The sequence below is a fragment of the Neomonachus schauinslandi genome, chromosome 13 (assembly GCF_002201575.2).
Source record: "Neomonachus schauinslandi chromosome 13, ASM220157v2, whole genome shotgun sequence".
NCBI lineage: Eukaryota > Metazoa > Chordata > Mammalia > Carnivora > Phocidae > Neomonachus > Neomonachus schauinslandi.
The window spans coordinates 17,021,165-17,036,852 of record NC_058415.1 but is presented as its reverse complement, the minus strand read 5'-3'; the positions used below and the strand labels follow the sequence as shown (position 1 = coordinate 17,036,852).

Genomic DNA, 15,688 nt, shown 5'->3' with positions numbered 1-15,688 from the left:
ACCTAAAATATTCACACTTTCCATTAAGAAACTGCTTGCAGGGCACTTAATGTAAATGATTTGATGAGGGTCTACTTTTAAATTCCTGGCATCACATGCACAGAACAGAAATGGGAAAACAGTGACACAATCAAGGAAGCACTTTATTTCTAGTTTGTTCTTGGGTTTCAACCACATTCCTCTTTGCCCCTCTCCTTGAAGAACCACAAGGTATCAGGACAAGCAAATTGCTGGCCACTGCAATGTTAGAGCGATGAGTACAAACTTGGTAATATATATTCTCATTCCTGTTTCATTTATTCTTGGTAACCTATAATTCCCAAGGCATTCATTTTGTTGGTTTATGAAAATATATATTTTATAAAAAATTTTAGAGACCATAACATCCTTACGAAACTTTTCAGATGTGTCAACCTGGAACCCCAAGAATTAATAAAAAGATTTTTACAAATCAAATTTTCCATGGATGTTTTTATTTACCACTTTATAAGACTACTAAGAGGGCGCCTGGGTGGCTCAGTCGTTAAGCGTCTGCCTTCGGCTCAGGTCATGAGCCAAAGGACCCTGGGATCCTGGGATCGAGCCCCACATCGGGCTCCCTGCTCCACGGGAAGCCTGATTCTCCCTCTCCCACTCCCCCTGCTTGTGTTCCCTCTCTCGCTATCTCTCTCTCTGTCAAATAAATAAATAAAATCTTTAAAAAAAAAGACTACGAAGAGCCAGGCACTAGTCTGGCCGCTTACAAATATTAACAAATTTAACCCTCACCAGCAACCCCATGAGGTGGGCTTTACTCTTGTCATCACACTGCAGATGAGAAGCTTGTCCAAGGCCATACAGCAGGTGTGTGGCAGACACTAGACTTGAACCACCACAGTTAAGAGTCTGGAACCTTCACCAGCATCTATGCTTTCTCTCTTACGGAAGGGTCATGCATAGCCATCACTAGTCATCAGGGTATCATGACCAGGTTAAAAGGTGGTGGCCTGTTGTTCGCCCCTACTCCCCATCCCTACATGAGGCAGAACAACAAAACCAACAGCCAACCCCTTACACTTGCAAAGCATGCTTAGCCTCGTTCAATCCTCAGGACGACCCATGAGGGGCAGGGCTAAAACACGGGTATCGTCTCCATTTTATAACCAGGCTCAGAGGGGTGTTGAAGAACTTGCCACAAACCACAGTGTGAGTAAGTGGCAGGCCTGGGCTCCTACTTCAGCTTTTGGGATCCCATTCTAGGGATCCTGCCTCTCCGCAGAGTGCGATAAACCTAGTCATGTCAGAAAACGTGACATGACGGAGCGGGGTCCTGCTGCTTTCCCTTTAGAAATCGACACGCCGCCAGCACACAGAAAATGCTATTTCCTCTGTCCCAGTGTGTCTTGACACTGGTCTATCCAGTCCAGCCAGATCTCTGTATGAGACTTTATTGGACTGGGGGTTGGGCAAGAATTAAGAACCAAACAGGCATGAGTGGCGCCAGGACTCCCCGGCCTTCAAGCAAGCTAGAAGAGAAATGGGTTGGCAGGAAGAACCAGGAGTGACAAACTGCCCAGTGTTCTAGCTGTCCCGTGGATCACCGAGACTGAAGCTGGGCACTGCTGTCCCTATCCTGAGGACAGAAGAGTAGGTCAAAGCTGGACCCAGGCCTCCTTGGGGTGCTGCACTTGTCAGCAAGTGTCCCGCAGAGGCCAGCTCAGCCCTTGCATCCTGCCTGGTCCCAATGACTTTGAGGAGGCCAGGTCAGTTCAGGACGTACCAGAGTGCATCCATCCCACTAGGGGTGGTTGCTGAGGGAGATGATAGAGACAGACAAACTGAGCTTCCTGCATCATCCAACAGAAATCCTTATTCAGAAAAAGAATGTAAAACTAAACTAGCTCTGGGATGGGATTCAAAATACTGAATCACTGGTCTAGCACAGGTACTTAAGCAGAAAGGAAGGCCGGGGGCGCCTGGGTGGCTCAGTTGGTTAAGCAACTGCCTTTGGCTCAGGTCATGATCCTGGAGTCCCGGGATCGAGTCCCGCATCGGGCTCCCTGCTCGGCAGGGAGTCTGCTTCTCCCTCTGACCCTCCTCCCTCTCATGGTCTCTGTCTCTCATTCTCTCTGTCTCAAATAAATGAATAAAATCTTTAAAAAAAAAAAAAGGAAGGAAGGCCGGGAGCTAGAGGCTACTTGCCCAGCCAGCCACCTCCCCTTTAACATCTGGACTGAGGGGAGGTGGAAAGGGGCAGAGTGTGGGAGCAGCAGGTGTGGGATACTCATTACTGAGCACCCGATACATCCTGGATGAATTAGCAGCACTGCTCCACAGCCGAGGATCCTTGGGAGCAAGGACATTAAAAAATAACATTTTAAATATGGACTCTTCAAGAACACTAATGAATTAAATATCTATTTTCTTCTGGACATTCAATAATAACTAAGATTATTTTTTTAAAGATTTTATTTATTTATTTGAGATACAGAAACAGAATGCGAGCAAGAGCAGGGGGGGGAAGGGCAGAGGGAGAGGGAGAAGCAGGCTTCCCGCAGAGCAGGGAGCCCGATGCAGGGACTCGATCCCAGGACTCTGGGATCGTGACCTGAACCGAAGGCAGACGCTTAACGGCTGAGCCACCCAGGCACCCCAATAACAATGATTTTTTAAAAAAACAGTAGTGAAATTCCATCCTGGGGCAGAACTGGAGGTGAATTAAAATAATCAATATGTCAACCCACCAAAACTATTTGCTAAATGTCTATATATACAGCAACCACTACCCCTCCTAACAGTAATAGCAGGTTCACACAATTCATCTCACCTAATTCGCACTAAAACCCTATGAGATTATTATTCTCACTTGAAAGAGGAGCACGCTGAGGTGCAGAGGTTAGGGAATTCCCGAATTTCCCAGGTCACATAGATGCTAAAGAGGCGGAGTGGGTCCTAAAACCTAAGGCCAGCTCTGAACAACCCTGTGTTCTGCCCCCTCCAAACACGGTTATGGGGAGCAGGACAGAAATGCCAAGTGTAAAAGGCAACCCCCTCTTAGCTGGGTTAATCAGAAAGTCTTTATGGAAAAGGAAGTATGTTATTAGAGCCTAGAGAGGGTAGAAAGGGTTCAGAGATGGGTTCTACTGTGTATCTCTCTACTGTGCATCTAGACTGGAATGGTCTAAGAAGGGAAAGGGGCAGAGGACTGCAGGGCTAGAAACAGGCTGGACCATAGGGGACTCAATCCCCTTCAATAAAGAGGTGAAGCAGATGATGGGAGCAAAGCTACACTGTAGGAAAATCAATCAGGCAGAAGAATGCAGATGGAATGGAGAAGCTGGAGTCCATGGGCCAGAAGCAAGAAAAAGCACACGAGAACCAAAAGAGGAGGAGGTCAATGAGGAAGGACAAAGGTGATGACCAACAGGATACTGGGGGGGGGGGGGGGGTCAGGAGTCATGTCTGGTCTCAAACTGAGTACATTCAGGTCCCTTCCTAGAGTGAGGGGGGCGCTGCAAAGAATGATCTATTATACACCGACCAGCCCAGGAGGGCAGCTGATGAGCACCCCCCACCCCCACTTCTGTCAACCTCGGGTGGCTTGCAACCTAGGAAACCACTGATTAGGACAATCAGACGCATGAAATGACAGCCTTCCTGTGAGCAGGGGACAAAGACAACAACTTCTGGGGCTCATACTTCCTTACCTTTTTGTGTCCCACCCACTACCCAATTCATATGTTGAAGTCCTAATCCTTAGTACCTCAGAATGTTGAGTGTATTTGGAGACAGATTCTTTAAAGAGGTAGTTAAATTAAAATTAGGTCATTCGAGTGAGCCCTAATCCATATATGACCGGTGTCCTTTTAAGAAGAGCAGACTGGGAAACTGACAAGCACAGAGGAAAGACAACGCACGTGGGGACACAGGGAGAACAAAATCATCTAGGAGAGAGGCTTCGGAAGAAACCAACCCTGGCCACACCTCCACCTGACTCCTTGCCTCCAAAATTCTAAGAAAAATTTTTGTCGGTTAAGCCACGTAGTCTTGCAGGACCTTGTTCTGGCAGCCGGAGCAAGCTGACACGTCGCCCGTTCATTCCCCACTCCTCCGACACAGGGGTGATGCCGCTGAAACGTCCTGGTAAGAAGAATAAAAACCCAAGACCTACCTCTACCCACCCAACCCCTCTTGTTCCAGGAACACTGTGATGATAAAGTCTTGGGAAAACTCATCGGAACCCAAGCACACCCCCTATTAGCTGCATTCCCTGCTGCCGTTTACTGGCGCCCACTGCGTGCAAGCCTTCAAATATCCATCTCGTTGCCCGCTCACAGCCAAATTCTGCAGAATGGCTGATGAGGACACAGACGGCCACACGGATTTGGAATTTGAGGGCCAGCCGCAGCCTGATGGTAGTGAGTCAACGCTCGGCGCCATCTGGTTCTGTGCTACCCTCTGAGATGCTCGGCTCTGGGGATGACAGGGGACACGGCAAACCCAGATAAAGCCAGCGGCAAGCTGCTGTCCCCAGCACGAAGGCTCCCATCTCTAGTAAGTAAGACGGGAACGTCAAGAGAGCAGGTTTCCTTGCTCGGTCTCTTTCCTCTGCCTCCTAACCATCTGGGCGTTCTGCTCTCACTCTTGCTCTGCTGGATGGTCTCCCTCAGGGAGAGTGGTTCTTCTAAAACGTATCTAATCAACCCTGGACTCAAAACCCTCCATCTTACCCCATGAGGCCCTACGTGATCTGCCCTCCCTCTCCACCCAAGCTCTCTGAACCCATCTCCTACCTCCCTCTCCTTTATTCACAACTTTCTAAGCTGCTGTCTTCCCTGCTGTTTCTAGAACCCACCAAAGACGCTCCTCACTGTTCCCCTGGCTCTCTCCCTTCCCTCGGGTCTCCACACGAATGTCACCTTTATAGAAAGCTCATCCCTGGACACCCTGCTGAAAATAACTCTTTTCTCCACGAAACTTTTGGCCCCATACCCTCCTTATTTTTCTTCATAGCACCAATCAGGCCCTGATAGTCCTGTTCATTTGTCTGCTTACTGTCTGTCTCCCTCCACTGGGATGGGAGCTCCATGAGGCCATCCTTTCTGTTGATGTGGCACCATCCCCGAGGCCTGGGCCAGGGTCTGGCACATAGTAAGTGCTCACTAAACCAAGGATGGATGGGTGGATTGATGGATGGACACCAGAAGCAGCAGAGACATAAAAAATTGCTCTAGATAGTTGGTAAAAGGTGCCCTTATGAGGTGGCCTGAAGTAGAGGGTCAACAGGAAGAACAAGGAAAGTCAGCATGAGACCAACAGGAAGGATGACTAAGACAAGGTCCCATGCTTTACATGTGTGGGTCACTTGGTGATTTTTAAAAGTGGGTGATGTCACCCTAGGGGAAAAAGCAGCACAGGATGGACTACATGACCTCAAGGTGGGGAACACTTTCAGATCAACCCGAGGGACTTAGCTCTCACACCTGTGGACTGCATGGAAGTGACTGACCATCCATTCCTGTGAATCACTTACAGCTATCAGAGAAAAGGCAGGCCATTTAGGCCAGAGGAAGTATCTGAATGAAATCACCTTAGGTTTTTATGCCAATTTTGAAGTTAAAAACTGAATACTTACAGTTCTAGGTTCAAATGTGTAAAGAGCTCGGAACACTTTAACTTGCCCTAAAAGAGAGGGAATAAACAGCACATGATCAATTCTTTAAGTTTACTCTAAATAGTATCATCCATTATATTCTTCAGAATCCCCTAACTAAAAGCCCATGTGAGAAATTTATTTTGGCATTCAGTGCTTTTTTTCCCACAGAGAAGGTATTTTATAAATATTTATTAAATGAAGGCATGAATCAACACACCATCTCTGGGGATGATTTTGTTTCCCCTTCTCAAACAACAGAAGCTACAAAATTATTTGGACTCCGTCTCTGTCCTATACAGAGCCCTCCCAACCCTAAGATCTAAGTTTAAAAATCGAAAGGTAAGCATTTAACATAAAGAGATATTTAATGGGACAGTCAACAGCGGTTTAATATCCTTAAATCGATGATTTAGAATTTTGTATTTTTCAAAAGAAAATACCATGGAGAAACACAGTATCTGTTGGAGAAACGTGATTGCATTGAGTCCCAAAACAGAGTGCAGTAACTCAGCAAAGAGGAGGTCATGAAAGCTGTCCTCCATTCTCCCAAAGAATCTCTCTCTTTATATGCCCCTTTCCTGCATTTCCGTAACACCCTGTATTAGAATAAGTGATCTGCTGACCTGTCTCATTTGAGAGCAGGAACCCTGACTTGTTCCATTTCCCAGCATCCACCTAGCATACGGTAAGAACTTCATAAACGCTTCCTAAATGAATATGTAAGTAAAAGAACAAATTCAAACTGTAGGAAGGAGCCTACAGATAGAAAAAAAAAAAAAAGAGGTCTTTTTATGAAATAAATATTTAGGAGTATCAAAATAGAAGGGCTACCTGTTTAAAATGAGGTAACAGCATGCCAAGAATCTTCAGAAAGAGCCGCCTAGTACAAGAGCATCACTCAGAACAGTGGTCTCCAAGGTGCAACATGGGAAGACTACTCTGGAAATTACTTAAATTTTTTTATCTTATTCTTTTTCATTTCTATTTTAATTTGTTCCATATATTATGTGTTATAATATTAACAACAGAACAGGATACACATGCACCTTGTAGTACACATACATTTATTGGGAGTGAATACTCAAAACCTTTTGCTGGTAGAAAGTTAAGCATTATGAGGACAGGTACTTATATGTTTTGTGAGTGAGATATCCAAGTCCCGAGCACAGTGCCTGGCAACATGATCATTTGTTGAATGGATGAATAAAGGAATAGAAACATGTACTTGAAAAAAAACACAAATACTGAAAACCAGCGGTTTAGAACAGCACTGTCCAATATAACTTCACGCGATGCTGGGAAGGTTCTTCCTCTGTGCTAGCCACACACAGCTACCGGGCACCTGAAATGTGGCGAGCGACTGCGAACTGATTTTTAAAGATTATGTGATTTTAATTAAGTTAAATTACCACACGAGGCTGGTGGCTACATAGGGAACAAAGTAGGTTTAGAATATGAGAAAACGGGAAATGACCAGGATGTCCACTGAGAGGGATTATGCAAATCAACTGATTCATCCTAAGAATGCTGCAGACAGATCTGCAGACACTGATGTAGCGAAGACCCTGCAAAATATTCAGTGAAAAAAAGCAGCTTACAGAGCAGTATGCCAAGTACCATTCCGTTCGTGTTGACAATATATACCCCTTGAATAATAGCACTGACTATGGGGAACTTCACCTTCTACTTTACAAATACTGTTTATATGCATTACGTTCAGCATGTATTACTTTTATAATCAATAAAAATAGTAGAGACACTTTCATGGCAGACGGCGGGGCTTGGGGGAGGTGGGCTTGGCAATCATTCTTTCTCCTAAATGCCCTATACAGTCGATCCCCTGCTCAGATCCCTTGTGACTTACTTAGCATGTTTGCAAAACAGACATTATTTTTGCAATCTGAGTTCTAATGCCACTTCTTCCCTGCTCTTCTAGTGGGGGAGGCTAATAGGCAGAAGAAAATGTGAAATCTTTTTTCTTCTGGAGTATGTTTTTTACACACACCCGCAGTCCTGAGAAAGGAAATACCAAACGGAAGAAGAGCTGCCAGGAGAAATATCTGCTGACCTGACTGTCTCTCAGAGAGGGGAGATCAGTTATCTCGATTACTTCAAACTTTCCAGAGAGAAGTTATGCAAGGAAGCAGTCCACCAGCGACCAAAACCAATAATGACAGAACTTTCCTGTCCCTTTGAGGGAATGGCGGCAATGAGATGGGCTATGGCTAATTGTGGAAACCAGATCCAGTGGGAACTTAATGAGCTTAGATAAAATTCAATACAAATTAAAGAACATGAACAAACATACTTGGGGCGCCTGGGTGGCTCAATCAGTGAAGCGTCTGCCTTGGGCTCAGGTCATGATCCCGGGGTCCCAGGATCAAGCCCCACATTGGGCTCCCTGTGCAATGGGGAGCCTGCTTCTGCCCCTCCCTGTGCTTCCCCCTGCTCCTTCTCTCTCTCTCTCTCTCTCTCTCAAATAAATAAATAATGTTTAAAAATAAATAAACAAATACTTGGGAGTGTGACTAAGCCACTGATTTTTTTAACTGTATCTTTTGTGACTGTCCAACTTAGAATGTTCATAACTCAAAGGAAGTGGAAGATTTCTTTGCATTTTGACTTATACTACACACTGACCATCAGGCCACTCTTTTAGGCTATTACGTGAGGGAACATTCTTTCTCTGTGCGAAGCTGTAGAAAACACTTTCACCTCCACGATCCTATTTATTGGCTAATATTGGGACATTAGCCTCGGGAGGCTCCCTTTGAATCCATAGATTATAAAAGTTCTGGGCCTTAATTTATTCAATTCTCAAACCTGAGTCCAACAGAAATGAAAGAATGCCAAAGAAACAGCCAGGGGATAGGAAAGAACTGCATAAAGATGAAAAACAGATGACTTTCATGATTACAGCTTACCAACCCTGGATAGTCTCTCAAGAGAATAACAATTAATGGTAGGTAATTCACTGAGCATCTTTACATCATATTTAATTTAACTGTTCTGTAGGTGCATGGGTTCGCACAGAGCAGTAAAGGGAAGAAATCAGGGTACGCTGGGTTTCTATCGTATTGTCCTCGCAAACATCTAAAAAAATATTAGTAAACATCATCATGAATCATCAAGAGCAGGCACTGATCAATTGCAAATATATTTAAAGAAGGCAGATTCACAAACATAAAATTGTGGTGTTCTTGGGTAGGCAGGGAGGCTAAATCAGATGCCTTCTCCGGGCCCCCTCCGCCTTGACCATTTTCTCATGGAAGTCTGGTGACATGTGACAAAGAGAGAATGTGGAACTGAGAAGTATGCATTACCTGAAATCACCCTGGAATTCACCCTGAATGAAGACTGGGAAGGGGCCCAATCTTCTGTCCCATGCTTTCAGGGAATCTTGCGTGAATAGTATTCAGGATTTCAGGCCTCCTGCTGTCAGCAAGATAAGCAGATTCCATTCCCCACCACCCCCCAGCACAGCTGGGCCCTGCTGGCTTTTCACTTTGCGGGCTCTTCACCTTGCCAGGCACACCCTTCCCTTTTCTCTGCAAGCCCACCCTGCCGCCACAGAGAAGGGCTGAGCGCGCTAGTCATCAGCCAAACACCGTTGGCCTCTGGAGTGAAGGCCAACCCCAGAGTACAGTAAAGGAATCCTAGTCCACAGCAGTCGAGGCAGATAGCGGGAAGGGGGTCTGGGACAGGGTCCTGTGCAGGCAAAGGGGAAGAGACTTTTCTGAGGTCTGCCAACAGAGTATGCACAGATGCGGTTCTGTGGCCCTGATACTGCACTTAGCAGGGCCTGGAGCGTACAGCTTCTAGAGTATTCTCTGTCGGTGAACGCACAGAGAAGCTTGTAGAGGGAGCCCCGGTGACAGCATTACCAAAGGACCGCTCGCTCTAATGGGTGGACATACCATAAACAGCAAAAGGAATGACTATTCAAAATATCCAAACTTAGTTATATCTGCAACAGATCGTCCACTTCATTTCCATTCTGCTTAAAAACACTGGGAAGGCCCAAGACATTTTAGAGGGACTTCATTTAAAATGGCCATGACAGGGGCGCCTGGGTGGCTTGGTCAGTTAAACAGCTGCCTTCGGCTCAGGTCATGATCTCAGGGTCCTGGGATCGAGCCCCGCGTCGGGCCCCTTGCTCCGCGGGGAGCCTGCTTCTCCCTCTGCCTCTGCCCCCCACTTGTGCTCGCTCTCTCTCTCTCAAATAATCTTTAAAAAAATTAAAAATTAAAAAAAATAAAATGGCTGTGACAAGTACTACATACCCACTATGATAGTTAAAACAAAAAATACTGGCAATGCTAAGTGTTCAGAAGGATATAGAACAACTGGTATTCTCAGACGGTATCAGTGGGTGTGTAAACTGGTACGATGGCTAGAGAAAATTCTTTGGCAGTGACATTCATTCATTTTTTGGAAGTGTTCACATGCCTCTGACATCTTAAATTCCATTTCTGGGAAAAGAACTTAACTAGGAAACCCTCGTCTCATCCTTTGTGGATCCAAAACACTGCGTACAAAAATGACCCCTCCCGGACGATGTCACTATCCCCAGAGGACAGGGAGTCTCAACATTTTTTAACTGCCCATCATGAAAATAATTTAGTGACTTTCAAAAATATAAAACAGAACAGAAATGACCAGGGTACGGTGCACATGGCAGAAATGATTATGGTTTTGTGAAATCTTTATTTCGTGGGGGACTAGACGGATGGAGAGATTCATATTTATTCTAGCAATTTTACCAAATACACCTTTTGGCATACTGCCAAATGGCCAAATATGAAAATCAATATTTGCCAAAGCCAAACACTGCTTTACAGAGGGGACTGCTGGGAAACAAGAAAAAATCTGAAATGTTATTTAAAAAGTGCATTATGATTACAATTTTATTATTAAAAATTCTGGCAGACCCATTTTAAACGTTTGACAGAAAGGGCAGGAACCATAATTCCTCAGCATGACCAACTGTAGCCTGATGAGACTTTTGCAAAACTAAATAAATGCTCTAAAAATTAGGTCTGTGTAAAAGCAAGATCTTTTGGTGCCAGCATGGCTGTTGCCTGTGAGGATTCTGCCAGGGAGTTAGCAAGCCTTCCTTCCTCCCTGACAGAAACAGAGTGAGGTCAAGACTTCCCTCCTCTTCACCTCCTGGGCCTGAAGACTTGCTTAATGCTGATGGTGCAATTTCACCAAAGCCTATCCCACAAAGGAGACAACGGTTTCCCCCCAAATATTAGCAACTGTCCTCTCTCAATGTTAATGCTCAATCTACACCTATAATTTTTAATATCTATATCTTCATTTTTAGACATATAGAATTCACTGCCTCACCATCATCAATTTTTGCAGTATTTTATTTTCCAATAAAAAATATACATTGATACTTTCAGTTGACTGAATCTCCATATGCAAAGCATAAAAGGGGATAAAAAAAAGTATAAAAGGGGACACGGCAACAGTTACATTTAGAGTATTTACCTGTTTTTCAAAGTGAATATTACAGTAATAAATGCAAATGGTATGCCCTGTTTGCATTACTGTTGCCACCTCATGGTTAGACAGGAGGGTTATCTATGCAATCTACAGTCCTTGTTCAAGTACAAGTCTAGGTGTGCCAGAATCAACAATGAAGTAAGGCATTCCACCATTTGACCAGTGAGCCGAAGCCGACTGGCAGATTTAGGAAGAAATTTGAGGCTAAGGTGAACTTCATGGTCTAGTGTGTGTGTGTGTGTGTGTGTGTGTGTGTGTGTGTATACTTCTGTATGTATCAGACGATTAAATAAAACATGTATCTTCCTGAAGATCAAAGTCAAAAAAAAAGTTTGAAAGTGACCCCCTCTACACTATCTGATCAAATTAGGGATTTGTACAGGACTCTCTAAAGAGTGAGTGCTATTCCCTCTACTTTGTGGGTTTCAAGATTCAGCTAGCATATAAGAACTAATATTCTCCCATCTGCCCCAGAGAGTTCAAACCAATATAGGAGTTTTTGAAAAGAAAGAAGAGGAAGAGAATTATTTGAACAAGGGAGCATCATGGAAAAACAAGAATTTACCATATACACCCGAGTTCTCATATTTGTCTAAGAGAATGCAGGGAATATCACTTCTTCATTTATACCCTGTGGGTATGAAAAACCTGTTACCCACCTTCGAATATTCTCAGGGCAAATAAAAATATTAATGTTATTTCTACTAAACATATTTAAATTATTCTGTTAAACATGCATGATGAAACAGGATGTTTTCTGCTCAAAAACAAAACACTGGGAGTCTATGTGATAGCATCCAAGAGTCAAGGCCATCATTTTGACTGTGCGGTAAGAGGAAACAGCTGTGCTCTGTTGGGCCAACACAGGCTCCCCTGGGCTTTGTGGATTCCAACGCCCATAAATGAGGTGGTTAGCTCACAACAGGCTTCTGGGTGAAGATCTCTATTCATGGCATTCCACAAAAGCGCACTGCTCTTGGGCGCCTGGGTGGCTCAGTCAGTTAAGCGACTGCCTTCGGCTCAGGTCATGATCCCAGGGTCCTGGGATCGAGCCCCACATCGGGCTCCCTGCTCAGCAGGGGGCCTGCTTCTCCCCCTCCCTCTGCTTTTTCCCCCTGCTCATATTCTCTCTATCTCTGTGTCTCGAATGAATAAATAAAAAAAATAAAAAAAAAAAAGCGCACTGCTCTTGAAGATAAAACACAGAGGCTTTCATCCTTGCAGAGAACACCATCTTGTGAGCACAGCAATGTCTAAGAGTTTCCAGTGTAAAAGACTAAGTCTTGGGGTGCCTGGGTGGCTCGGTCATTAAGCATTTGCCTTTGGCTCAGGTCATGATTCCAGAGTCCTGGGATCGAGCCCCGCATCGGGCTCCCTGCTCCGCGGGAAGCCTGCTTCTCCCTCTCCCACTCCCCCTGCTTGTGCTCTCTCTCTCGCTGTGTCTCTCTCTGTCAAATAAATAAATAAAATCTTTAAAAAAAAAAAAAAAAAGAATAAGTCTCCTCCCTCATACTTATATTCTTGGATTAACGAAATCAAATCCAATGAATCCTATCTGCATATATACCTATAAAGGATATAACTAATAAAAAAGAATATGAACATAATATTTTCATCCCTTACACCTTACATCCCTTACACCAACACCACCTCTTCCTTGCCGCCTCCCCTCATCCAATCCAAAAAAAAAAAACAAACAAACTAAAGAATTTGAAACATGTCTTGATTTCAGCTGCAGGAATGGCAGACTCGTTAAAAACAGTAGCCAGTGTGTTTTCTGACAAGAGGGTTCTGTTTATTAACACTGTGCCTTTCTTATCCATTTTTTCCTTAGCTTAAACTTTTCAGTGCCTTTCAGCAAACCTGGTGACTTTTACGTCTTCAGGAGCCATAACTGCTGGTTATTTTTATTTCCTCTCCATGGTCTAACATAAAAGTCCCAAAGAGCAAAATTTCAAATGACACGCTCATTGTCAACTATGTCTTGACTGGCTAAACATTAGAGAGGGAGCAATGGCCCCCTAGAGACCCTTTACTCCCAGACAAACTGCTTCCAAAGTCACTGAGGAGACCCGCGGGAAAGAATATTAGAAAAATCTTTATTTCAGTCCTTGGAATTTAACTAAAAAAGGCGACACTGGTCACGCCACTTCCTGCAAAAGGCAAGATGAACCCGGGGGGGCCAACCCATGACAGCAACAACCGGTTACTGTATGACCCAAGAACTAAGTCGGTTTTGCATTTTTTAATGGTTGGGAGCAAGGGGGAGGATCAAAAAATATTAATATTTCAAGACACGTGAAAATCATCTGAAATTTAAATTGCAGTGTCCATAAATACAGTTTTATTGGAACAGACCCGTATTTGCACACCGTCTATGACTGCTTTCACTCTACGATGGCAGAGTTGAATAGTTGCAACAGAAACCATCTGTGACCCACAAAGCCTAAAATATTTCCTAATTGGACCTTTATCGAAGAAAGTCTGCTTCCCCCATCCTCTGGTCCCTTTTCCTGTTGGTAACAAGTCAGACCACAGGAGCATCATGGCATGAAGCATCCAAATCTGCCTCTCACAGACTCCACAAGCAGTGTGGTTTCACATCCTATGTGAAATGATTGGTTATCTATACACCCAAAGTTAAAACAGAAGATCCTGACACTAAAATCTTTCATCCAGAATGGTATTACCCATCTAAACCCATGTTTATGGGACACCTACCATGTGCCAGGCACCATACAAAGTGCTGATTTACCCCAACTCATTTAATCCTCAAAGTGTAATCCTGGGCCGTAAATACTTTATGTATTTCGCCCATTTTACAGCTGAGAAAACTGAGGTTAGAGAAGGCAAGTAGCTACTCCAGGTCTACACAGCTAGAAAGGGGACAGAGATAGGGTTTAAACCCAGGCCGTCTGACTCCAGAGCTCATACTCTGAACTCTGGATGTAGCTCAGTAAGATGTGAGCTTTCAATGCCCGCATGCTGGGATTAAGCGAGACGAAACAAATCAATGTACATAAAGCACTGAGTGCTGTTCCTGAGGCATTTTCTGTGCCCACAAGTGTTAGCTGTTATTAATTACTACAAATCTTTAGTTACTTTGGGGGGTTATTCCTTGCGTCTTTATACTCAATAGCAAGACAGCCATTTACCCAAATCCCATTCCTGCGTATCTGAGAATTTAACATTTACAACACCCCAGCAGAGAAATCTTCATGCTTTTGTTAAGCAAACAAAGCATAAAATGTAGTATCATACCTCTTAGGGACTATTCAAGGATTCAATGTGAGTTTTAAATTGTCATTTTTGAACCCTATAGCTATTGTCTTTAATCTGCTCAAGCTCTTGTCTTTAATCTGCTCAAGCCACAGTAACAAAACGCCACAGACTGGGTGGTCTAAACAACAAGACATTAATTTCTCACAGTTCTGGAGGCTGAGAAGTCCAACATCAAGATACTACCCAATTTGGTTTCTGGTGAGAACCCTCTTCCTGGCACGCAGATGGCGGGCTGCCCACCGTGTGCTCACATGGCCTTTCCTGTGTGCAAGGACACAGAGAGATTCTCTCTTAGGAAATCACTAACCCCATGTGGGCCCCACCTTCATGACTTACTCTAAACCTAAATGCTTCCCCAAGGTCCATCTCCAAATACCACCACACCGGGGTTTAGGGCTTTGACATACGAACTTTGGGGGCACATAAACATTCAGCCCACAACAGCTATGAATATAGAATTACAGAAAAAAGAGAACATGTAAATGTGTACATATGTTGGAACACAGGTCCAACAATAATAATAAAAGGTTTATCGTGACCTTTAAAAAGCTTTTTGGGGGGCTTCTGGGGAGTCTGCTTGAGATTCTCTCCCTCTCCTTCTGCCCCTCTCCCAGTCGCAGAACACACACACACCCCTTTTTCTCTCTCTCTCTTAAAAAAAAAAATCAGCTCTTTGGGGATACGCTTGTGCTTTATTTAGTGTTACATAAAAAAGGCTGGTGGTAATACTACATTTATGATCACCTGTACAAAACAAAAATATGTATGGAAGAAACAGTAGAAGAAAATAATATCAAAATGCTAACAGTTACTTTGGGTGATACAACTATGAGCCGTGTTCATTTTCTCCCTTTATTTTCTCTGTTCACAAAGAATAAGAATCCCATATATTATCAGGAAAACATGTTTTCTTTTAATGCCCTATTGAAGCATAACTTACATGTTATTTGTATTCTATCAGCAGGGTATTTTTTATTTTTTTATATTTTAAAGATTTTTATTTATTTGAGAGAGCGTGCACACATGAGCTGGCGGGGGGGGAGGAGGTGTGCACTGAGCACTGAGCCAGAGGCGGGGCTCGATCTCACGACCCTGAGATCATGACCCGAGACAAAACCAAGAGTCTGAGGCTTTAACCGACTGAGCCACCCAGGCGCCCCAACAGGATTTGTTTTTTAGTATGAGTCCTCTTTGTCTCCTTGATGTCACCACACACACACACACACACACACACACACACACACACACACACACACA

At 44.1% G+C, this 15,688-nt stretch overlaps 1 protein-coding gene across 1 annotated transcript in view; it reads right to left on the bottom strand.

The window, feature by feature from the left end:
* The window catches only part of OSTF1 (osteoclast stimulating factor 1), a 53,629-nt gene that overhangs the window by 24,409 nt on the left and 13,532 nt on the right, over positions 1-15,688 (bottom strand). The window contains exon 2 of the mRNA XM_021689367.1: positions 5,615-5,661. Coding sequence (XP_021545042.1) covers positions 5,615-5,661 — 47 coding nt within the window. The remainder of the gene's footprint in view (positions 1-5,614; positions 5,662-15,688) is intronic.